Source organism: Acomys minous (genome assembly GCF_964271855.1).
Source record: "Acomys minous genome assembly, chromosome: 12".
Taxonomy (NCBI): Eukaryota; Metazoa; Chordata; class Mammalia; order Rodentia; family Muridae; genus Acomys; species Acomys minous.
The window spans coordinates 101,927,694-101,952,862 of NC_140493.1; the positions used below are offsets into that span (position 1 = coordinate 101,927,694).

A 25,169-nucleotide genomic window follows, 5' to 3' on the forward strand; every position below is an offset into this window, starting at 1 on the left:
AGGGGGAAAGCAGATGAGGATGGCACTCAGGAGGCAAAGGCAAGCATATCTCTGTGAGTTCAAGGCCAGCCTGGTCTACAGAGCCAGTCTCAGAACAGCCAGGGCTACAAAGAAAAGCCCTGTCTTAAAAAATATTAATGTGATAAAAATAAAATACAACTTATCAAATTTGGGACATGGACAGAAAGCAGTTCATACATAAATATTTATGATTTAACATACTACCATTAAAAACTCTAAAATTAATGATCACTGTGTCTACTATATAAAGCCAGCACAAATTAAGCAACATGTAAATATATTTAAAAAAAAAAAGGACTCACTGAACAATATTTCCATGGAGATTGCTACTTTAAAGCTGGTGAGTGCTGTTTTAATCACAAAATCAAGACTCACCGTGGCCTTGCTCTGGAGAACCTTTTCATATCATAAATACTTTACATAAATCAGCCAGTGTTTATTTGAAGGTTGCTGGTAACTTTCCTACCGAGATATCACTATCTGGTTGGTAACACATAGTTTAGTTCACGCACTACGATTCGTAGCTGTGTATAATACACCGGGCTTAGCTATAACAGCACCCCAATTCCCCTTTACCTCTCAGGTACGTTCCTGCCACATGATGCCAAGCTTCCATTTCTCTCCACGACCCCCTCGATTCTGGGGTTCCTATGGAAACTTCACCAAAGCCCTTTCCTGGCTTCCTGACCTCTTACAGTGCTCAGCTGCTCTCAATGGCCCCTCCCATGCCTCTAAACCATTACCACCAAGGGGAATCTTACTCATTTGTTACACTTAGTGGCAAGCACCAGGCTAAGCCCAAAGAAACATGCAGGCAGACTTTTGGCTACTTTATGAGTTCCTACTTCTGTCACCTTCCTCTGCCGGGGTCCAGCCCCTCGTGAGGATAAGGCCTGAAGAAGAGTGGATGCAAAAGTGATGAGGGAGAAATGAGTCAGGCATGGGGGGACTGGGAGGAGCTTTACATCCTGACTGACTGGCAATCAGAGTGCTTTGTTTGTTTGTTTTTAGGTGCAATGAACTTTATTGACAATATCAAGAGAGTAGGGCTTCCTGGGCCCCTCTTATTATTCTGGGGGGGTCTAGAATGGAAACTGTGAGGGGAGAGGCTCAGTGTCAGGGGCTGAGTTGAAACAGGGACCCTCAGCAGCCGAGGGCCTCTCTTTTGCTCTTGTGTCCTTGCTGGGGTGGGTGGTTCAGGGCTTCTTACTCCTTCAAGGACATTGAGGCCATGATGTCTACCACTCTGTTGCTGTAGCCATATTCATTGTCATACCAGGAAATAAGTTTTACAAAGTTATCGTTGAGAGCAATGCCAGCCCAGCATCAAGGGTGGAAGAGTGGGAGTCGCTGTTAAAGTCGCAGGAGACAACCTGGTCCTCAGTGTAGCCCAGGATGCTCTTTAGTGGGCCCTCAGATGCCTGCTTTACCACCTTCTTTGATGACATCATACTTGGCAGGTTTCTTCAGTCTGCAAGTCAGATCCACGACAGACCTGTCGGGGGTAGGAACACGGAAGGCCATGCCAGTGAGCTTCTGTTCAGCTCTGGGATGGTCTTGCCCACAGCCTTGGCAGCATCAGTGGATGCAGGGATGATGTTCTGGGCAGCCCCATGGCCATCGGGCCACAGCTTTCCAGAGGGGCCATCCACAATCATCTGCATAGCAGTGATGGCATGGTCTGTGGCCATGAGTCCTTCCATGATGCCAAAGTTGTCATGGATGACCTTGGCCAGTGGTGGCTAAGCAGTTGGTGGTGCAGGAAGCATTGCTGGCAATTTTAAGTGAGTTGTCATATTTCTTGTGGCTCATACCCACAAGATGATGACCCTTTCGGCCCCACACTTCAAGTGGGCCCCAGCCTTCTCTCTGGTGGTGAAGACACCAGTAGACTCCACGACATACTCAGCATCAGCATCACCCCCATTTGATGTTAGCAGGATCTCGCTCTTGGAAGATGGTGATGGGCTTCCTGTTGGTGACAAGCTTCCTGTTCTCAACTTTGACTGTGCCGTTGAACTTGCCATGGGTAGCACCATACTGGAACATGTAGACCACGTAGTGGAGACCAATGAAGGGTCATTGATGGCAACAGTCTCCACTTTGCCAGATAAGAAGCCAGCAACAGTAACCAGGAGCCCAATATAGTCAAATATGTTTACTCTGACCTTCACCATTGTATCAAGGCGCTAGGCTCGCGCTTCATGAGAAGATGCGGTTGTCTCTGGAACAGGGAGGAGCAGAGAGCCATGCTTCTTTATTTATATAGAACTCAGTAGGCAGAGATAGACGCATGTTGTTCCAAAACATAGACAATATCATAGATGATATATTTTTTGTGTGTCTCCGGACAAGTGTTTTAACTTCCTCTTGGTCATAAGTTTAGCCATCATTGATAAACCAGGATAGAACAGAATTATCTTCTACAATCATTTTCCCTCATCAACCCAACAACCCAACTTTTAATGATTGAAGTTTCAAGGGCATTGAAACTTTGCCAAAGCATTACAACTGGAAGGAGAAATAAACATGTTTTTATTTTAGATCACAAGTGGGGAATGAAAAAAGGACTTGTGTGAGAGCAGGTGATGTTTATCCCCTTAGAAGGTGAACCACTATGTGGGGGAGATTGGTTATTAAGCAGCCGAAAAACATCCTTGAACAAATGCTCAGATGAGGTATAAATGTGAGCCAAAAACAAGAGGCGGGGCCTTTGAAGACTTGGGATAGTTTTGGCTGTTCATCACTCCACTTTGAGACTCTCCGAGAGAGAACCACTCGAGGGAAGGCTTCGGAGCTCCATGCTCCTGCTGAGATCCCAGGTTCTGGTTACTCCAGATTCCAGCAGAAGAAATCCTGCTGATTACACCAGGAGAATCGTTCCTCAGAATTTATATCCTTATGGTTTCATTATTGTATTCTTTAATCTTCTTTTCCTATTGTTTAGGTTATCAGGTTATAAGTGTGGTACTCTCTGTACGAACTCTATAAGTTCGTAATAAAATCTATTTGTTAAGAAAATTGAGCCTACAACAACCTATCTCAGGCTGGTAATTCTTGGGGTTTCAAAGGCATTAGACAGAAGGAAAATCTACAAGCCAGCCAGGGCAGACTGTAATGTCCCAAGCAGTGTTTTATCAACTTTTATAGTCAGGGTGCTAATTGTTATTAGGCCTAGGAAAAGTCTTCAGGCCAAAGCTGCTGCAGTAATTATTCAATTGCTGCCATAATACAATGTTTGCATTTTATGTATTTGTAAGATTTATGTATACATCTACTCTTGGCATTCTTTTGTTCCTTGGTCAGAGGACACCATAGCGGCCCTGTATGAGTTAGCTTTTCCTAAGAAAAGTGAGGTCTTAATACTGAATTCTTTTATCATTTATCCACACTGCTCTTTGTCTATCAGTAGTATGAGGGGCCTTTTAATTTGATCTGCTGCCAACTTCTCTAGGTCACCAAATCTTGTTTACCTTTTAAAGTTTACTTTGTTCTGATTATCTTGTTCCAGAGTAAGTTCAGGGGCAGCTGTGCCAAGAGTATCTTGGAGTCAGGGCCTCATAATGAGGTCGCTGGCATCTTTATTTGAGTTGCATCATCCAAGGCATAAGAAAGACCTTCAAGTAGAGCCAGATAATGATATCTCACTAAAAGCAGGAGTGGTATTATGATCAGGACAATTCCTGCAGAAACTTAGAGCAGTGCCCCTGGGAGAGGGCATAAATGATTCATGAGAAAATTTCCATCACTACGATATCCTCAAGTTGTACAAAATAAATAAATAAATAAAAGCCCTCCAAGGATAGGACATGCAGAGATCAAGGCTCATCTTGCAGGCAGGACAGATTGTAGGTCAAAGGTTTTGGGGCTGGGTTGATGACTCTGGCCCACTGCTAGCAGCCCTGCCTGGTTATAAAAGATGGGTCAGTTTGGGCTACATATCCACCAATCCTAGGACGTTTTGCTAGAGTCACTCTTGAGGATTCCAGCGAGTTTCCACTGCACTAGATTTCTCTATCATCCCCCACACTGCCCTGCCAACTGCTACCCTATTTCAGTCATCTCTTCCAGTTCTCTCTCTCTCTCTCTCTCTCTCTCTCTCTCTCTCTCTCATTCTTTTTACCTTCTGCCTAATCCCTTCTTTTCCCATCCCCACCTGCCTTTCGCCCACCTTCAAAATCATTTCTATTTTCCCTTACCAGAAAGATCCATGTGTCCCATCTTGAGCCTTCCTCTCTGAATTTGTGGACTGTAGCATGATGTTTACTTATAAACAAGTACACACCATATTTGTCTTTCTGGATCTGGGCTACCTCACTCAGGATGATCTTTTCTAGTTCCATCATTTTGCGTGCAAATTTTAGGATGTCACTTTTTTTTTTTTAACAATTAAATGATACTCCATTGTGTAAATATACTGAATTTTTTTTTCATCCATCTTTCTGTTGTGGGACATCTAGGTTGTTTCAAGTTTCTGGCTATTATAAACAAAACTGCAATGAATATGGTTGAGCAAATGTCCTTGTGGTAGAACGGAGCATCCTTTGGATATATACCTAAGAGTGGTATAGCTGGATTTGAGGTAGATCAATTCCCTATTTTCTGAGGAACTGCCATATTGATTTACATAGTGGCTGTATAAGTTCGCACTCCCACCAGCAGTGGAGCGGTGTTCCCCTTGCTACACATCCTTGCCAGCATGAGTTGTCACTTGTGTTTTTGATCCTAGCCATTCTTACAGGTGTAGGATGTGTGGGAAAATCTTTTTGTGCACCGTGTAAAGGTTGTCTTTGCATTATTCAAATGTTGGTTTCTGTGCCAGCAGAGAGCTGAGTACTGTCTAGACCTTGATATTGTTATTTTTATGAAGTCTCTGTTTTGTAAGCATACTTCCCTCACCTTCTGATTGGTTTAAAAAGAGCTGACACCCTATAGCTAGGAAGGAGCGGAAAGGCAGAACTTCCAGGCAGAGCTAGGAACTAGGAGAACTGAGAGGTGTGAGATTTGCCAGCCAGACACAGAGGAAGGAACACTGTCTGGACTGAGAGACTGGGAGGTAATGCGCCAAGTGACAAACATGGCTAGAACAAATGGGTTAAGATATATGATATATGGGAAGCAGCCTAAGCTAAGGCCTGAGCCATAATAAATAATAAGAGTTGCTTTGTCATTATTCCACCTGCTGGAAGTCCAAAGAACATCCTGTTATTTACTGGAATCTCAAAATAGTTTTGCCTTGCAATTTCCCTAATGGATAAGGATGATAAGCATTGCTTTAAGTCTTCTTAGTCATTAGAGATTCTTTTATTGAGAATTCTCTATTTAGGTCTGTACCTCATTTTTAAAATTGGATTATTTGGTTTGTTAACAGATAGTCTCTTGAGTTCTTTACACATTTCAGATTTTAGCCCTTTGGTAGATATGAAGGTGGTGAAAATCTTTTCTCATTCCGTAGGCTGTCATTTTGTCAAGTTGATGCTGTCCTTTTTCTTATAGAAGCTTTTAAGTCTTTTTTTTTTTTTTTTTTTTTTTTTTTTTTTTTTTTGAGACAGGGTTTCTCTGTGTTAGCCTTGGCTTCCTGGATTCGATTTGTAGACCAGGCTGGTCTCGAACTCACAGCGATCCTCCCGAGTGCTGGGATTAAAGGGGTGCACCCTAAGTCTTATAAGGTCCCATTTATTGTTTTTTGTTCTTTGTGCCTGATCTATTGTGTTCTGCTCAAGGTTTTATGTTGAGGTCTTTGATCCACTTGGGCTTGAGTTTTGTGCAGTGTGACAGTAATTCAAAATGCTGAACGGTCTTGATACTCTTTAAGGGACTTTCAGATTCTTCTCTGAGACTTCATAAGACAGACTGCTGGAACATGGCGAAAGGAATAGTGCATGGTGAACAAGGCCCGGGGAGCTGGGCGAGAGGCTTTCTTTGTTTCATTCATGCATAACCAAAGCTGAAATAAAGTTGTCTGCAGTGGTTGGCTGTAATCCACCCCATTGGTTCAGGTCCTAAGATCCCAGGTCCAGCAGACGTGATCTGCACAGGTCGGCTGAAAAGTCGACAGCACACCTTCATCATTCGCATGGCTTTTAGCACTATCTTTCATGTTCCCATAAATAGCCCATAAAAATCAATGGCTTGTTTAGCTGAAAGTTCTAAGCTTCTCCCCACAATTCTCCCCAAAACAACATGGTCTGTTCTGTCACAAGATTACCCCATGAACCTAGTACCAATTTCTATCATCATCTACCATGACCAAAAGCAAGATGGGGAGGAAGTATTTATTTTATCTTATAACTCTCAGGTCATACTCCATCACTGAGAGAAGTCAGAGCAAGAACTCAGAGCAGGAACCTGAAGGCAGGAACTAAAACAGAATCAATGGAAGAATGCTATTTGCTAGATTGTTTCTCATATCTTGCTCGGATCCTTTTCTTATACCACCCGAGACCACTTTCTGAGGCATGGCTTGTTTCCAGATAGCTGGACCCTTTCACCTCAACCATTAATCAAGAAAATGACATAGAGTTATTATACAAGCTGATTTTATAAAATTATTTTTTTTTCTCAAGTAAGATTCCTTCTTCTCAGATATATTTAAGTTTGTGTCAAGTTGGCAAAAAACAAAACATGGGTGGGGGATGGGGAAGGAATCCAAGATGGCAGCTCCTAACACACACCTTGTTTGATCAGCAGGACAGCAGTGGTTATTCAACAACCCAAGGACCAATCTGAGAACCACGAAACAGCAACACTGGTGACCCACAGGTGAGAGAGATACAAATTTTTTAGAGCACAGTTGTGTCCAGCCTCTGGCCATTGGGCAAAACCACAAAGTCCCTGGTCCCTGGTCCCCACAGAAATGGGTGCACAGCCTCCAAAGGCTAGCACCACATGCCTGCCTGGCGGGCAGCTCTTGAACTCCCTGGTGCACAGAACTAGCTGGGGACTGCTAAATCACCAGCATCTGTGGGTCCTAGGACTGAGCAGACCCCACAGTCAGGATCACAAGTGGATATGATCTCAGGTCTCCAAGAGAACCCACAGAGAGAGCGCCTGGGTTCCTAAACAGCCGCTGCGTGCCTGCAGGACCCCAAACGCCTGGCTGGTGGGCTGCTCTTGATCCCCCTAGCACACACAACTAGCTTGAGACTGAAAAATCACCAGTGTCTGTGGTTTCTAACATTAAGCCGACTCCACAATTGGAATCACAAGCAAATCTGATCTCAGGTCACCCAGAAAAGCTACAGAGAGCTCCTGGGTTCCCTAACAGCCACCAAGCATCTGTGTGACCACCGCACGCCTGGCTGGTGGGCAGCTCTTGAACTCCCTAGTGCACAGAACTAGCTTGAGTCTGAAAAAATTACCAGTGTCTGTGGGTTCTAGCACTGAGCAGACCCCACAGTCAGGATCACAAGTGGATCTGATCTCCGGTCTCCCAGAAAAACCACAGGGAAAGCTCCTGGGTTCCTAAGCAGCCATGGCACCTCAACGAGACCCCCCCACACACACACACATACACACACACGCCTGTCCAGCCGCAGCTCTTGAACTCCCTGTGGCACTGGACTAGCTTGAGACTGCAAAATCTCCAGTGTCTGTGGGTTCTAGCACCGAGCAGACCCACAGTCACAAAAACTAGTGGATCTGACCTCAGCTCTCCCAGCAAATGCACAGAAAGTTCCGAGGTCCAAGCAGGTACTGGGCATACACTCCAACCAGAGACATTATAATGTTAAGAGGTTGATATAAGAACCCAAGCAACAATCCCCAGGACCATTAGATACCACCAGAAACTGAAACCAGCAGTCCCACCACCGCAACAAGCTCTGGAGATACTATCTCAGCTGAGGCACAAGAAGAAGGATTTCAAACCTGAGGTTATAAAAATGATAGAGGCCTTAAAGGAGGAAAAGAAATCCCTCAAACTAGAACTGTAGTAGACAAAGAAAGAATTGAACAAATCACTTGAAGAAATTATAATCAAACAGGAGAAAGAAATGAAGAAAAGGTTTCATGACCTAAAACAGGAGATACAATCTATGAAGAAAACACAGTCTGAGATAATCCAGGAAATGGAAGGGGACAGGATCTACAGACACAAGTACGACCAACAGAATTCAACACATGGAACAAAGAATATCAGAGATAGAAGATATGACTGAAGAAATGGATACAGCAGTCAAAGACAATGCTAAATCTAAAAATCTCTTGACACAGAATAACCAAGAAATCTGGGACACTATGAAAAGACCAAACCTAAGAATCATAGGAATAGAAGAAAAAGAAAAATCCCAACTGCAATGCCCAGAAAATATTTTCAACAAATTATGGAAGAAAACTTCCCTAACCTAGGGAAAGAAATGTCCATCAATATGCAAGAAGCCTACAGAACTCCAAATAAGAGGAGCAGAGAAGGAAATCCTCCCTCCACACAATAATCAAACACTAAACATACAGAACAAAGAAAGCATATTAAAAGCTGCAAGAGAAAAAGTCCACGTCACATATAAAGGCAAACCTATCAGAATTACATCTTACTTCTCAAAAGAGACTATGAAAGCCAGAAGGGCCTGGATGGAAGTCATGCAGACACTAAGAGGCCACAGATGCCAACCCAGACTACTATACCCAGCAAAGATTTCAATCACCATAGATGGAGAAAACAAGATATTCTATGACAAATCCAAGTTCAAATAATACCTAACCACAAATCCAGCTCTATGGAAGATACTAGAAGGAAAACTCCAACCCAAGGAGAGTACTTTTACACTGGGAAACAAAGGAAATGAATAACCTCAGACCCACAAAAACAAAAGAAAGGAAGCTCTCTCTCTCTCTCTCTCTCTCTCTCTCTCTCTCTCTCTCTCTCTCTCTCTCTCTCACACACACACACACACACACACACACACACACACACACATACATACACACAAGTCTACCACTATCAACATCAAAATAATAGAAACCATTAACCACTGGTCATTAATATCACTCGACATCACTAGCCTCAATGAAGAGACGCAGGCTAACAGAATGGATATGAAAATAAGACCCATCATTCTGGCTGCATACAAGAAACACACCTCAGCAATAAAGATAAACATTACCTTAGAGTAAAGGGCTGGAAAAAGGTTTTCCAAGCAAATGGACCAAAGAAACAAGCTGGAGTAACCATTCCAGTATCTAATAAAATAGACTTTCAACCAAAACTAATTTTAAAAAAAGATGGAGAAGGATGGATTCAACACAGAATTCTACAAGACCTTCAAAGATGAGCTAATACCAATTCTCTCTAAACGTCCCCACAAAATAAAAACAGAAGGAATATTACCCAACTCATTCTATGAGGCAACAGTCACCTTGATATCTAACCACAGAAAGACTCTAAAAAGAAAGAGAATTTCAGACCAATTTCTCCTATGAACATTGATGCAAAAATACTCAATAAAATACTCACAAACCAAATTTAAAAAACCACATCAAAAATGTTAATCACCATGACCAAGTAGGCTTCATACCAGGCATGCAGGGGTGGGTTCAATATACAGAAATCCATCAACATAATCCAACATATAAGTAAACTGAAAGAAAAAAAACACATGATCATCTCCTTAGATGATGAAAAAGCATTTGACAAAATCCAACACCCATTCATGTTTAAAGCCCTGGAAAGAGTAGGAATACAAGGCACATACCTCAACATAATAAAGTTAATATACAGCAAGCCTATAGCTAACATAAAACTAAATGAGAGAAACTTAAATCAATTCCACTGAAATCAGGGACTAGACAAGGCTGTTCACTCTCTCCACATGTCTTCAATATTGTACTTGAAACTCTAGCTAGAGCAATAAGACAACTAAAGGACATCAAGGGGATACAAATAGGAGAGGAAGAAGTCAAACTATCACTATTTGCAGATGACATAATAGTATACATATGTAACCCTAAAAATTCAACCAAGGAACTCCTTTAGCAAAGTGGCTGGATACAAATCATGGACATGTCAAATACTAGTCTAATTTTACCACAAGAATATATATCCTCAATCTAACAGATAGATATGATTTTATAGATATAAGATAAAATAGTTAAATAAGGTCTTCAAAAGCCTCAGAGACCTACAGCATATGGCATTTAAAGATGTTTTGATTATTCTAAAGATTCCTTGACAAGACAAGTTAACTCCTGGCAGTACCCAGCCTACCTCAAAGAAGATGATGAGCATCAAAGAACCTCCTTATGGAGCTGGCTTCAAATGTGGCAAACCAGCCACTGGGAAAAATGTCCTCATTTCTGCCACAGACAGAATTCTGTCTAAAAATGGGCAAGCTTAGAGGCAGGCAGAGTAGACGGCTGAACTCTGCCAAGACAGAATAAACAAGTTCTCAATAGTTTTTCCCTTGCAAATATGCTGTCAGAGATATTGGGCTAGACGGCCAAAGATGACGCTCCAATGTTATAGAGAATGTTGGGTGACTGTTCAGGCAGCAAACTGTCTCTGTCATTTTTTCACTCTGGAAGCTGCTCACCTGCACTTCCGCTTCAGGCTTTTAAGTTTTATTCCTTCTCAAGTCTCTGATGGTGTTGAAGACTAGATAGTTTAGTCTTACAATTAAGCTTAGTTGTTTAGGAGTTAAGATTTTTTTTTTTAGATCAAAATAGATGTTGTAAGTTAATAGAGATGAGATAGGATAGCTATTGATTTTCATTCAGAAATTTAGACCCAACAAGATAGGAAAGATGTTTACCTCAAGTTTGCCAAATACAAATAGCCAAATCACTATGAATGTAACATTTATATAATTCCTGGTTGTCTCATGGTTCTTCCTGCTGTATGTAGTTTGTTTTATTCATATGTAATAATATAAATGTATATGTTAAAAAAGAAACATAATAAAAATGACATTTATATAATTCCTGATTGTCTCATGGTTCTTCCTGCTGTATGTAATTTGTTTTATTCATATGTAATAATATAAATATATATGTTAAAAAAGAAACATAATAAAAATGACATCATCATCAGCAACAACAACAAAACAACCAGCACAGGGTTTTCTACAAAGTAATCAGTCATCAAAGCAAAGTGACAACCCACAAAGTGGGAGAAAATATTTTCCAGATCTTCATCTGTTGTAAAATTAATATTTTTCTTATATAAAAGACTAAAATATACATCTAACTTATAAGTAATCCAATCAAATAAAAAAGAATTTCAAAGCTATTCCTCAAAAGAAGAAATATAAGAGATATATAAATATACGTATGTATGTATATGTAAATTCTTGTCTTATGGGAGAGAAAATTCAAAGCTATAATGAGAACATATTTCATCCTAGTTAGAATAACTATTATCAAACTTTTTAAAGTCGCTGATGAAAATGTAGAGAAAAAACAATGATTATGCAGTACTGGAAGAAATGTGTATTTATAGTATACGCACTCTGCAAAGCAGGACAGATATGTCTAAAATAGGTGAGCCAACATTAAAAAGAATTGCATGCATATTCATGTTTATTGCAGTACTAGTCATAATACACAAGATATACAACCATCCTTAAAAACCCATTAACAAATGAAGGTATAAAGAAACTTAATATCTACACACAGTGAATTATCATTAACCTGCAATGAAGAAGGAAATCCTGTTATATGAAGAAAAAAATACATGGAATTGGAGGGCACCATGTTGAGCAAAATAAGCTGGACACAGACCCAAAAAGTACATGCTTTCTCTTATATGCAGAAATATACAAAGGAAAATATCAAAGTAGAAGGACATAAAGGGCTATGAAGGAGGTTGAGGGAAGGATGGTAAGACAGGGCAGAAAAGAGGATGGGTTCTCTTTATGCACAATACATACATGTCTTGAAATGTCACAGTTACTCATTAATGCATATAATTAATGTCTTCTAAAGTGATGACAGTATAAGGAAAATTCACAGAGACCGAGCTCATCCAATGGTTTTTTTTTATGATCCTAAACCCATTCATAAGAACTGTACACACCTGACATAATCAGTGCCTTCTATCTCCATGGTCAAATGATTTACCCATCAATAATGAATATGTAGCATTAAAGATAACATTATTTTATGCTATTAGAGAAGAAAAACAAGCATAGATAAAAACTTTAGTGTTAAGCCTCTTCCTGTGGGAGGAGCTTCCACTTCACTGAGGAATCAAGCTCCTCTTCAAAACCATCCAGCTCTTGCTCCTTGGAGAGTTCCAGGAAGACCTGAAAGAGAGAGAGAGAGAGAGAGAGAGAGAGAGAGAGAGAGAGAGAGAGAGAGAGAGAGAGAGAGAGAGAGAGAGAGAGAGAGAGAATATCACATTGCTTCTCTTTTTCACATAATAGCCAACTCTATTCAGAGCATCAGACAATTTATACCCTGATGCCTAAGAAGAGTTAATATATGCTCACTAGGGCAAGCTGCATGTGGTTGACTAGCTCCACATGGCAAACAAACAAACAAACAAACAAACAAACCCACCTGTTCCAGGGTGGACTGTGAAAGGCTGTACTCCTCCAGGTCAAAGCTCTGTTTAACTGTATAAGGACAACCATACATCAGGACTCTTGTATGTTAAGTCTAGTATGTTTACTAAATCATCATGAGATCAAATAGAAAATTGCAGGAAAACCATTAATGAAGAGACACCTATTCCTTTTCTGAGCACACTCACTATACAACCAAAATATGCACAACGTTTTCTTAGATTTGGAGCGGGAAAGAGCCAGTGCTATATTTGCACACTATGTGGGTCTTTAAGATCTGCATCATGGGGCACAATGATGCCTAGAAGACTTTCTGTCCTGAATAGGAACACTTGATTCCACAGACTTGGCACAGAAGCAGGTTTTGAGAGGAAGAGAATTTGGAAAAGAGAAAAGAAAGATACAGATATAACCTCAAAGATTATCTAACAAAGACTCTTTAGGGCCAGTCTAAGCAAAAAACTCTGTGTTTAACCAATTTAGACAGAAGGGCTATACAGAAGGTGTACAGGTTATTAGTGGAAAGATGTCACCAAAAGCTCCCAGAAGAATCATGACAATAATGTTAGTCTTAGGAATAGTGTGAAGGATCAGACAATGGAAAGATAAATCAAGATAGCATTAGATGAAGCCAGCAAAAACCAGAAGATATCTATAGGACAGGAGGTGGCTGTCTCCTTCTTAGCAGAGCAGGTGACAGGCAAATGAAAATGTCATAGAATAGTAAAACCAAAGAGCTTCTGGGATAAGTCAGACAAGCAGACGATGAAAGCCAAAGTTAGACAACACACAGCTCTGCTGAAAGGATCAATACAGTGTGTTTGAGTTTACACTGATGCCCACCAATGGATAACGGGTTATTCAGACTTATATCGGAATTTACAGGTCATAATTGGCCTGAGCCAATAAAATACAATTTACTTTAAAATTATATACTTTTAATATGACCCCTAATGTGAAGTAGAGTTTAGATCTAAAATAATGTAACCTTTAAAGTATAGTGAGCTTTGTCCTATTTTTATACTTTCCAATGTGCAAAATAAAAGTAAAAAAACAACCCTTACCACATGCATGCCCTCACAGAAGCACCTTACCTCTTTAGTTTTCTCTTTCAAAGTTTCAAAATGAACTTCGAATGCTTAGAATTAACAAAGAATCCTCTAACTCAATTTCTCATCACTGTGGGCTCTTTTAAGTTCTGGAATTATTTGTTCTCAGAGTGTCATCTCTGCCTAGTCTCTTACCGGTCTCTAATTTGAAGAAGGCTTGGGATAAAGGTTGCACATCTTCCCTAGGCAGTTTGTAGACCATCAGAGAAGAATACCTAGGGGAAAAAAAAGGAAGGCTAGGTTGGTCTCTAAGCACATAGATCAACATCTATGGCATCCACCATGTTTCTTTTCATAAATAAGACTGTGTGACATTATTGAATTTCTGAGAGTGAACTCACGGAGCAGGCCGGTTGACAAGAAGGGAGGGTAGGAAAGAAGGAACGAGGTGGGTTCAGTCTCTAAGGCTCCCTGCCGAGACTCCTGTAGGGCCAGTCTAAGCAACATTTAGATACTGGTCTTTCCTGCTGGAACCCAGGCTCCTTATACTGCCTCCCAGGCTCCTAGAATTGCCATACTGGGTAGGAATCGCCCTATGCAGTCCAGCCTCCACATCTGAGAACCTCTCCTTTACCCCTCGATGCTATTCTCATGCAAAGGGGATCCCCACATTTTCTTCAGAAGGGCCCAGGAAAAAAATTTTCTTCATCAGTTACTGCCCAGGAACACGTTTAGCTACCTATTGCCAACACGTAATCAGAAGAGATTGTTTTCATTTCAAAGGACGTGTTTCCTTTCACTTACAGAGCATTCTATTTCTGTTCATGTCTGTGTGAGATAGTTTATATAGAATTATGGCTCTCACAAACATGGAATAAAAATAGGAGTTTACATTCTGGTTTTGTCACCTGTCAACTCTGCCATCATGACCTCACCTGTGTCTGTATGAAGCTGCTTCTAGTCTCTTTAGAAGCTGGATGGACCCAACACATCTGGAGCAGGGATAGGAATTACAGTGGCACAAGACTAACATGGGAAGGCTACTTGTGAGCATGCGCAGATTGACAACGCATTTTTACATCCCAAACCCCAGAGTCCGTTCACTGTTAAGTAGGGAAGTGGCAACTCCAACTCTCACCCATGAACTTTGATTTGTTTAAAAATGGTACCTACTTTTAAAGATGAGCATGACAACTGGATGACCCAAGGTCAGGGCAAAACCTGCCACAGGGGCCACACACACGTGACCTCAGATTGACAAGCAGCCTTCTGTTTCCTAGTTCACTTCTAGTAGTGCCCACAGTTCAGTGATCTCCTTGAGGTTTCCTTACAGTGTAAACACGACCCACAATGTCTCCCAAGCTAAGCAAGTATCAGGGGGAACTGGGCATACTTTGCCAGATCAAAAACAGGAGCTATGGGTTGGGAAGATGTCTGAGTCAGGGAAGTGCCTGCCGTGCAAACATGAAGACTTGAGTTTAAAGCTCAGAACTCACAAGTAACCAGATGTGGCTAAGCGGGTCTGTAATCCTAGCATTGGTTGAGGGGTAGGAGAGAGATGGAGAAAACCCAGGCTTATCCCTAGAGCTTGCTGGCAAGCCAGTGTAGCCAAAATGCTGACTGAGTTCAGGCTCACGGAAAGACAATGTCTCCAATTATATGATGGAGGATGATAACAGAAAGTAAGGTACATTGATGTCTGGTATATACATACATACATACATACATACATACATACATACACACACACACACACACACACACACACACACACACACATATATATATATATATATGTATATATATATATATATATATATATAATCTATCTATCTGTCTCTCTCAGAGAGAGAGAGATTGTGTTTACCTTTCCTGCCGAGCAGCCTGGGGGAAGAGCCTCATGATCTCCGTGTTGAGGGGCTCTACCTGTGTGGGGGTCTTGACTTTTATCTCCAGCAGATATTCTTTGCCAAATTTGCTCTTTAGGTGTTGGATGGACCCAATACATCTGGTGCAGGAATAGGAATTGTAAAAGCACAAGGCAAATGTGGGAACGGTACCAGTGAGCATGCGCAGATTGCCACTCCATCCGAGCATGCGCAGATCCCCCACACCCAAATCAGTCTCTCCACCGTTAAGAAGGGAAGTAGCACCTCCAACTCTCATCCATGAATGTTGATTTGCTTAAAAGCAAACTTGTTTCCTTTGATCATCACAGAGTGACAGGTGTAGGAAGAAAACATGCACCCACCTCAGCCTTCCAGATACCATGATGGCCACGCGGTCACACACAGCCTCAGCCTCTGCCATGTAATGTGTGGTCAGGAGGGCTCCCCTCTCTGTGTTTGTAAAGGTGGCCTGGATCGCCTGCCTATATTGTCAAGAGAAGGACTGTAATGAATGCAAGCCCCCTGTGTTGCAGGAATCCTGAGATTGTGTTATTTACTGAAAAACAAAACAAAACAAAAAACAAAAAGAACCCAACCAACCAACCGAAAAACAAAACAACAACGACAAAACAAACAAACAAACAAAAAACCCAACCAACCAACCAAAAAAAACCAAAAAACAAAAAACAAACAAAAAACCCCTATTTCTAGCTGTGGTGTGGCTCAGCCCTTAGCACACACCTTTAATCCAATAGCTCTCTGCTTGAGTATTGTAAACGCTGTTAAATAAGATCAAATATAGATCAAGAGGCCTAGCGAGGAGCCAGCTGACAGGAAGTGAATGCAGGATTATTAAGGGAAAAAAATAGAGAGGAAGAGCAAGTCAGGAGGATAGATAGATACCGAGGAAGAAGGGCGAGACATTCAGCTTGAAGGAGATTGAGATGACTTTGGGGAGGGTGATTGCTTTGGGGACTTCTGCTGAGGAGGAAGGTCAGCTGAGTGCTTTCTCTGCCTCTCTGAGTCCTTATTGGTCAAATCAAATGATTGAGATTTGTGTTAAAAACACAAAACCAAAAACAGAAAAAAAAAAAAAACCACCACCTCTGACTCTTTTGAGCATAATAGAGAGGGAATTCCACATGGCAGAGATGAGAAACAGTGCAGAGTGAGCAAACGGAGGCACAGGGAAAGAGGACGTTCAAGTCTGTTTCTGGAGAAACACTGGTGATACATCAGAGGCTGCCATGAGAAAGTGTGTAGAAGGATGCTTGAAAAAGAACATTCTGGGTAGGGGTTTAAGGTTTACCGCCTGTATTGTCCTTGGCTGGTGCCTTATTTTGAGCGGGACCCCTGGGCCCAAATCTGCCTATCATAATGTTCTACTTGTAGGTTTCTAGGATCCTCTGGATCCTTCTACTTTGCCATTCTCCCATGCTTCTCTCATCTAGAGTCCCAATAGAATGTCCTCCCCTCTGTCTCAGTTTCCTGGTAAATGAAGGCTTTCGTGGGACATGCCCCTTGGGCTAATATGCAGATATAAGAGAGTATATACCATTTGAGTCTTTCTGCAGATCTAGCCAATGGACAGAACATTCTCCACAGTAGAATGGAGAGTTGGATATGACTTTCTCACATACTCTGGTGCCTCACCTTTGACCATGTCCCCTGGAGGGGGAGACCTGGTGGCACTCAGAGGAAGGACAGCAGGTTACCAAGAAGAGACTTGATACCCTATGAGCATATACAGGGGGAGGTAATCCCCCTCAGGAACAGCCATAGGGGAGGGGAATAAGGGGAAAATGGGAGGGAGGGAAGAATGGGAGGATACAAGGGATGGGATAACCATTGAGATGTAACAAGAATAAATTAATAAAGAAAAAAAAAAGGAAAAACTAAAAAAAAAAAAAAAAAAAGAAAAGAAAAAGAACATTCTGGGTAGAAAGGAGCTGCTTACGAGAGTAAACGAGGAATGGATTCTCTGAATCATATTTTTCCTTCAATGACCTTGGTTGTAAACCATTGGGTAATGTTTGTACGTTTTCTCCCAAAACACTAGTTTTCAGGGATCAGGCTGGTTGTTTGTCTAACAGTATTGATAAAATTCATGAACTCCCCACCAGCTGTGGTGCAGCCTTGATGCCGACAGCTCCTCACCACATTTGCTGCTGCCCTTCGGGGTCCATCCCTGTGGACGGTTCATCCAGAAGCACCACAGATGGGTTCCCCAGGATGCTCAGCACAAAGCACAGCTGCAACAAGAGGGACAGTCCATGTGGCACCAGCCTGCTGTGTGCTGAGAGCCACGGTGAGCCCTGACTGTACCTTTCTCTTCACCCCCTCTGACAGAGTCTTCACAGGAGACTTCAGCTGGTCCTGTAGCTGGAGTGCATCTGCCAACCTGAAGAGAGACGGGGAGCACCATCATATAGTTCACATGAAGAGAGATAGTGGGAAGATGGGGCAAGAACATGAGGGGAAGAAGGAAAAGTGGGGCCCAAGCAGAAAGTTCTAGAAATGCAATTGGTTAACATGCAGTACTTATACAGCAGTACTTGCAGAGTGATGCCAAGGTTCTGAGTTCAAGCATCACCTGGAGAATGACTCTTTTGCAGCTCTGCTTTACTGGTGGGCTGGAGAGATGGCCACAACCCAAAATACAAGAACTGCATTATTGAACAGGGTCAGTCTGACAAAGGCTGTGATCTCCCCAACCAAGAGATGCATTTACCTCTTTCAAAACTGTTAGTACGGTGTTCAAATACTTCTGAAATTTAGTTTATACTTAAACGTTAAGTATGTTCAATCGTTTACCGATAAATACTAATCATTTCACCTCTGTCCCTAAAATGAAAGTGAAGAAAACTGGCGAAGTTTTCTCTACCCCACCTAGTTAAGCAATAGAACCTCCTACTCCACATTTACCGTGAAAGTGGCCACTTCCAGCCTTCTCCCCATCACCTGGGTCCAGAAGCAAACAGGTGCAGACCCCTGTGTACCTTGCAATGGCTGCAGCAGCGTCACTTTTGTTCATCCCTTTCACGGCAGCAAATATCTCTAGGTGATCCCTCACCGTCAGGTTGAGCCACAGAGCGTTTTCCTGGGGACAGTACCCCAGGAATCCCAGTTGGTCCCCTCTGCTGTTCCCTCTCAGCAGCACCTACAAATTAAAAAGTCCCTGTCAGGGCTCAAACTTTAGGCTGTCCCCTAAAGCACTTCTCTGACAGCATTCAGTGGTAATCTCACAATGGAAGAAAGAATTCATCCAGAGATTGAATGCATGAACTCGAGTGTGTGCAAAGAGGTGTCACGTTATCTTACACTAAAGAATGACCTGCAGGGAAATGCAAATAAAAACCATGGTGAGGGCCTGCAGAAGTGGCCCGGCAACATGCGTGGTGCATGAGCACGGGCACTAAAATCCAATAGCCGACATCCACTCTTAGGTGCGGCAGGGCACAACTGTAATCCCAGAAGTGGGTAGACAGAGACAGAAAGACCCCTGAGTCTTGACAGCAAGCTGATTCCTGCACGCCAGTCAGCCCAGATTCAGTGGAAGAGTGTCTCATCCAAAAAGGGGACGGTTAAGAAAGCTTGACCGCAAACACTCTCTTCTGGTGTAGTTACACGGACCTCTGCCTTCCCTTGGCTGCATCCTAAAGCAGTTCCGCCATGTAAATGGGGGAATGGGGACTGATCTCTGCTTTCTTCCCTGCAATCGCCTCTTGGCTGATCTGAACTTTGTCTGGCTGTTTTGTTTCTGAGACAAGTGACACGTTGGCAAACAACTCAACTTCGCTTCCCTACCTGTTGCTACTCTAAGAAGCATCTTGTTGAGTTTGTACAGAGAAAGATTTTTAGGACGACTGTGTAAGTTCCAAGATCTAGGAACTGGTAATAACCCCTTCATGAAGATGAGTAAATAAAAGATCTTGGGTTTAAACATTTCTCCTCAAGGCTGAGCAGCAGCATGCTGAAGTTATAAGGGTGGTTTAAAATTATAGTCAATGAACGGTTGGTCCAGTAAACAGAACCTGTCAAGATTTGCATAATGATTACTATTCTGAGGAGGAATAACAGTCCCTCTTAGACACTCGTGGGGGAAAGGGCAGTTTAAGAGCATTCCTGGATGCCTTCCAAGAGTTTATATCTGTAGTCAGAGATCAGAGTTGCTCTCAGCCTTGGTAGGAGAAGGTTCTTTTTACAGTGGGATGATATTCGTAACTGGTGTTGACTCTTAAGTGATTCTTAAGTCCTCAGACCTAAATTGAACATCTATTCCACTCCTTCAAAGGCTTAGGGAACATTGAAAAAGAAGAAGCAAAGAGAATACAAAAGTCGTAGGGTGGAGTGGAGTGCTGTGAACTCCTGAGAATGACATGGGCTTTGCACTCATGAACTCATGGGAGCTGCAGTTACCCACACAAGGCCTATGTATGACTGAGCCTGTCAAAATGTAACCATGGATTGGCGAGATGTTCAGGAGGCCCAACTGGCCATTAAAAGCGGCTAGGGAGGGAGTATTGTTTTCCTCAGCTGTGTGTGGCACAGCCATATTCACAAGAAGCCAGCACAGCTGCTTTGACACAGTTCCAGCAAAGCTGAGCGGATCACTGCAATCTCTGTTCTTTGTATCTGTAACTTTTGGTTTTTTGTCTCTGCAATGTTCCATCATTGGGGAATTTCTGCATTATGATGCAATATCTATCTTTTCTTGAATAAAACTATGTCTTATTCTTTTTTTTTTTTAAGGAAAATCTTAAAATTAACTTTATCTGGCCACTATTTGGAAGTCTTTCTTATGCCTTGGAAATCATTAAGCACAGATAAGCACATAGGTGGGTGAGGCCATTACCCGAGGACTCTTCCTAGGGTATCTGCCCCTGAGTGAACTCAAACAGCATAATTGGTGCAGGGTAAACAGAGATAATTGACAAACCCTGGCTGTCTAGGAGAATAGGTTATAGATTCAAGGCCTCATTTTATTATAAGCTTAGAAGTATCTAAAAATGTAGCTAAAAGATAGGCGTAGTACAGGGTATACTCCTGAAGGAATAAAACTCAGTCAATGAGACAGATAAAGTAAACTTTCCTACTTAATAGCGCAGATGATGATACATGTCGTAAAAGAAGTTAGGTGTTAGTATTTGCTACTCCCAAAAAAGACCGGCTCAGACATTTTCTGTTTACTCGGAATGCTTTCAAACAGCAAACGTTGCTGGTCTAAAAGCTGGCTGTCCTGTATTAATGTGCTTGCTTTGGAGGAGACGTTCTTAGGGCTAATAATGAAACCTGTTGGTTGCGTTTTCTAATTGCGGCTGAGCTTGTAACCCCGGACATGTGATGAAAAATCGAGCACATACTCTGTACCACTTGGATAATCCTTAGTCTGCCTTCGGTCTGTGAGACTTGTGTGAGTAGAGAAGCACCTGACCGCCAGAGAGTCAGAGCTGCTAAACTCCCCCTCTCCACCCCCCCAGCCCCCCCAGCCCCCCAGCCCCCCAGCCCCGCACCCGACCATCACCTGACTCCCTCCCTCTCCTGGACTCTCCTTGTCTCCTCTGCAGGCTGCCCTGTTGGGGGAGGGGAGGCTCAAGCTCCAGTAAATAACCCTCCTAGCCCGTGCTAAGGCAAGCAACCCTAATAGAATTTAAGAGGTCACAAAAAGACATGAAGTAGGAGAAAAGCTGTTGGGTGAAAAAGAGTCTCAACGTGAGAGGGAGGGGAAATGAGAAAGGCTTAGGGGTTCTGAATATAATAAAAATTCATTATGTAAACATATAAAATTATCAAAAAAATTTAAAAGCATCCCTATTGAATAATCAGTATCTGCATCACCTTAGGTGAGAATTTGTTTATTATTATTCAACATAATACCTTTAAAACTTCAAATAATATCATTTTTCAAGTTGTCACCTGGGTATTGTTGGATAAAACACTACCTCCCATCATCCTACCTGTCCAGCACTTGGCTTTGTTTCTCCGGTTATCATCTTAATGGACGTGCTTTTACCAGCTCCATTATGCCCCAATAATCCTACAACCTCGCCTGAGAAAAAGAAGACACATTAGTAACGATAGCGACATTACATGTCTCACTGTAACATGAGCACTACGTGATGTGCCTTAAATGCAGTTTTATATTTTAATTGTCGTGTTGTGTGAAAGGACCTGAATAAAATAGAAACAAAAGGATCACGCAGAGATGGAGACATGGCTCAGCTTTGGAGGGAGTGTACAGCTCTTGTAGAGACCTAAGCTTGGCTCTTCGGACCCACAGCAGGCATCTCATAATCCATGAGCCCTGATGCTCAGTCTGGATGTGGAAGCATCTGTGCTCACAAGTGCGCATCACCAAGCACAGCCGTACACTGTGCACATAATTAAAATAAAATCCTTAAAATCTTCATGCTCAGGCATAATAAAAGACTACATATTACAAATAAAAACCTGGCTCTAACATCAAGAAAAGGATTGGGTGTCCATTTTTATCACTCTTATTCCATAACTTGCTAAAAATTTCAAGCACAGCAATTATACAAGAAATAAAGAGCCTATGGACAAGAAATCAGGCAATCAAATCATCCTTGTCAGCTGACAGTATGATTCTATACAGAGAAATCCACAGAAGGATGGGAGAAGAAAGACGAGAAGTCAGCGTACAAAATAGATAACCTTCCTTTTAATTTAAATTTATTTTATTTGCATGAGTGTTTTGCCTGCACTATGCCTGTGCAGTCATCAGTGCCAGCAGAGGTCAGAAAATGTTGTCAGACCCCACAGAACTGCAATTACTGATGGTCATGACCTACCATGTGGGTTACTGGGAACAAATGCAAATCCTCTGCTAGAGCAACTGCTCTTAAACACTGAACCATCTCTCCAGCCTCAGGTAATAGCAATATACAAAGATATAAACACACTGAGAATGAAAAAAAAATCCCAACAAGTACACAATGTAAGGTATATGACAACAAATCTAACTAAATGGGTGGTAAAAAAAATATCTATAATGAAAGTTACAAAATAGTGGAGAAAGAAGCTAAAGACACCGAAAAATGAAGCAAACAAAGGCTGAAGTGAAATCTGAAGAGGGGCAACTAGATACTGGACAGATGAAGGACAGAGAGTGAAGTGGAAGGCCAGGGAGAAATTGGATGGCTAGGTATGATCAGTCTACCACATATGCATGCATGGAAATGTCAGAACGAACATCATTAACTGTACAACATGTGTATTAATTAAAGAAAAACTATATGATGCTGTGGGGTGGAGTAATGGCCATGATGACATTGAAAGGGGGAATCGAAACTCTGGCGTTTCAGGCACTTGACCAGAGCAACAGGATGAGGCGTGACCTGGTCGCACTGTGTCAGATGGAGAGAGGGGAGGGGGGCGGGGCAGAAGTTAGCAGACAGGCTCCTCCTACCCTGTGGAATAGCAGAAGGTAGGTCAGCTCCCTGGTAGGCAGGATCGGTTAGTAGGAGAGCAACAACACTGAGCGAATAGGAAGAATGTGCCGTTAAATGGGTTAACAACAGAAGCTTGTGACTTTCATGTCAGTGTGACTGTGCCCCTGCTCATCAACGACGAAGCAGGGAAGGTCACGCTACTGTGGAAAGAGGGAGCACAGCACGCAGACTCTGGAGGACAGGGACTCTAAAGTTCGGGCGCTGTTCCTGAGCTAGAACCCATGTCCAACCTTTGCGAACACAGAAGGAGACATTTCTTGTTGCTATCTTCCTCTTGCCCTTCAGCACGAAGCATTTCTTCTTCCCCCTGTACTCCTTGCGAAGGCAGCTGGCGATGATGGTTGGCTTCTGCAAACGGGTCATACTTGTGAGTGCTGGTCATGTGTATACATTTGCATGCAGCATCTCAAAACCAGCGTGGCTTGGCCTCGGTCTTCCTAGTTATTCTTAGTTAGTGCAGCTCTCGTCTATGTCATCCCATCGATGCCCAGTGAACAAGTATTTTGCATCCCCAGAACTTTCTTTACACTAACATGGGAGCACAGCAAGAAATAATTTTCTATGTTTTAGGAATATTTCAAAAATATTTCTAAAAGACATCTGCAACTGTAAAGTTGACCTAAAATCCAATTAATTAAAAATTTAATAATATTTAAAAATAATGCAATTGTATTATTGTTTTACATGAAAAGATGAATTGCTAGCCTTTGAAGACTTGATTACACACCACACTGGCTTTCTTCAGTTCACTGGAGGCAAAAAAAAATCTACTCTAAAAAATAAAATAAAATAAAACAGAAATGAGTATAACAAAACCTGACATTTGCCTTTTGATCTAAAGTGCTAATCCTCTGCTTTTTTGTTCTTTGCGCTGTAGAACATCTTGGATATTATTCTGTGAGTGGGTACAGAATGTTTGTATCACTTTAGGAATATTATTAGGATTAAAAAAAAAACCCAACTCATGATCAAGAGAATAGAACCTCTCAACATTCCAAATGGGCTAGGTCATTCACAGGCAAAGGCACACCCCTGAGACACTGGGCTCATCCTGAGCCAAGCTAAAGAGATAGGTGTAACAAGCTAGTTCTTCAATGAGATGCTGTACCCCCCCTGATAGCCACCCACCCCTGGAATCCTTACCCACACCACAGGAACTTACAGGCTGCAGCTGTGTGAGGGCCCTAAACCTGCCATATTTTCTGAATTGTTCAGAAAAGTGTAACGTCTCCTTTCTTCCTTCTATCTCTCTCTTGTCTAAGCATGCGTTCCTAAACATTTTGGCCTTCATCCCATTTCCTGTGCTTTCCCTAAAGCCTCTTCCCTGCAATATGGCTGCTCATCCACCATGTGTCCCACCTCCAATATGGCGGCTCAACCACCATGTGTCCCACCTCCATGCAAGCTTAAAACGGCATGATGTTTCCTTCTACCCTCCATTCTACTTCTCTGTGCAGCTGATGTGGTTTTACGGTTTGCCTGACATGGGCATTTTCTTTTAAATAAATTGCCCGTCAGTTTCTTTTGAGCCCCATCTTAAATCGTTTTAGTAATAAGCCTAAGAACCCCAACTTCCACTGTGTCACAGTCATTCAGAATGCAATGCTAACAAGTGGGATCCAGTAGTTGTTGCTAGTGTTTGAAAGAGCCCAAAAGGGTTACAGCTTCTAATGCAAGAAATAAAAACCCCACTGGGACAGCCTTTCAGGTATTTAATTACTGAAAGCTGAAAAAAGATACTTTAATAGTATCTGAGGGACTCAGAAACTTGGGCAAACTTATATTTTCCAAAGATGGCTGCGGGTAAAGGACAATAAAAAGACATCACAGTGGTGGCTGCTCCCAACAATAAAAGTTTTAGCTGGAAATCTGAAGTCTGAACTCATGTTTCACATATATCATTAGACCATCACCTTTTAGACAGTCAATTAAGGCAGTTCCTGTATCCTAGCATACATTCATCTGTTATCAGATCTCATGGAACTGGCTTGAAATAGTCCGATTGAATATCTCTACACCTCACATTTTCAAACAGGGCCAAGCACAGTAATAACTTTATCAAGGATGCAAATGTCCTGACGAGTAAGACTGCTGGTCCCTGAGCATGAGATCAAGTCAGTGGCCAATCAATGACTGTCTTATCGCCGTGTATTCGGGGGGGGGGGGGAATGCTCATTTCTTTCAAGAGTACATGTGAAACGGTTGATCGTGTTCCCTATTTCAAAGTGGAACTCTTGC

At 42.1% G+C, this 25,169-nt stretch overlaps 1 protein-coding gene and 1 pseudogene across 3 annotated transcripts in view; both read right to left on the bottom strand.

Moving 5' to 3' along the window:
• Positions 1–492: 492 nt before the first annotated feature.
• LOC311579465 (glyceraldehyde-3-phosphate dehydrogenase-like) lies at positions 493–11,396 on the bottom strand (annotated as a pseudogene). Its single transcript, XR_014783539.1, has 2 exons — positions 9,515–11,396; positions 493–6,064 (listed from the first exon to the last, which is right to left on the bottom strand). The product of XR_014783539.1 is annotated as a glyceraldehyde-3-phosphate dehydrogenase-like (transcript).
• A 121-nt stretch (positions 11,397–11,517) lies between these two features.
• LOC311579463 (ABC-type organic anion transporter ABCA8A-like) overlaps positions 11,518–25,169 on the bottom strand; it is a 59,889-nt gene continuing 46,237 nt past the window's right edge. For both annotated transcript variants that reach the window (XM_084750083.1, XM_084750084.1), the window contains 10 exons: positions 23,162–23,279; positions 21,417–21,508; positions 18,459–18,619; positions 17,785–17,860; positions 17,617–17,711; positions 15,822–15,941; positions 15,438–15,578; positions 13,766–13,845; positions 12,517–12,572; positions 11,518–12,260 (listed from right to left, as the gene is read on the bottom strand). In XM_084750083.1, coding sequence (XP_084606209.1) covers positions 12,162–12,260; positions 12,517–12,572; positions 13,766–13,845; positions 15,438–15,578; positions 15,822–15,941; positions 17,617–17,711; positions 17,785–17,860; positions 18,459–18,619; positions 21,417–21,508; positions 23,162–23,279 — 1,038 coding nt within the window. In that variant the 3' untranslated portion in view covers positions 11,518–12,161. The remainder of the gene's footprint in view (positions 12,261–12,516; positions 12,573–13,765; positions 13,846–15,437; positions 15,579–15,821; positions 15,942–17,616; positions 17,712–17,784; positions 17,861–18,458; positions 18,620–21,416; positions 21,509–23,161; positions 23,280–25,169) is intronic.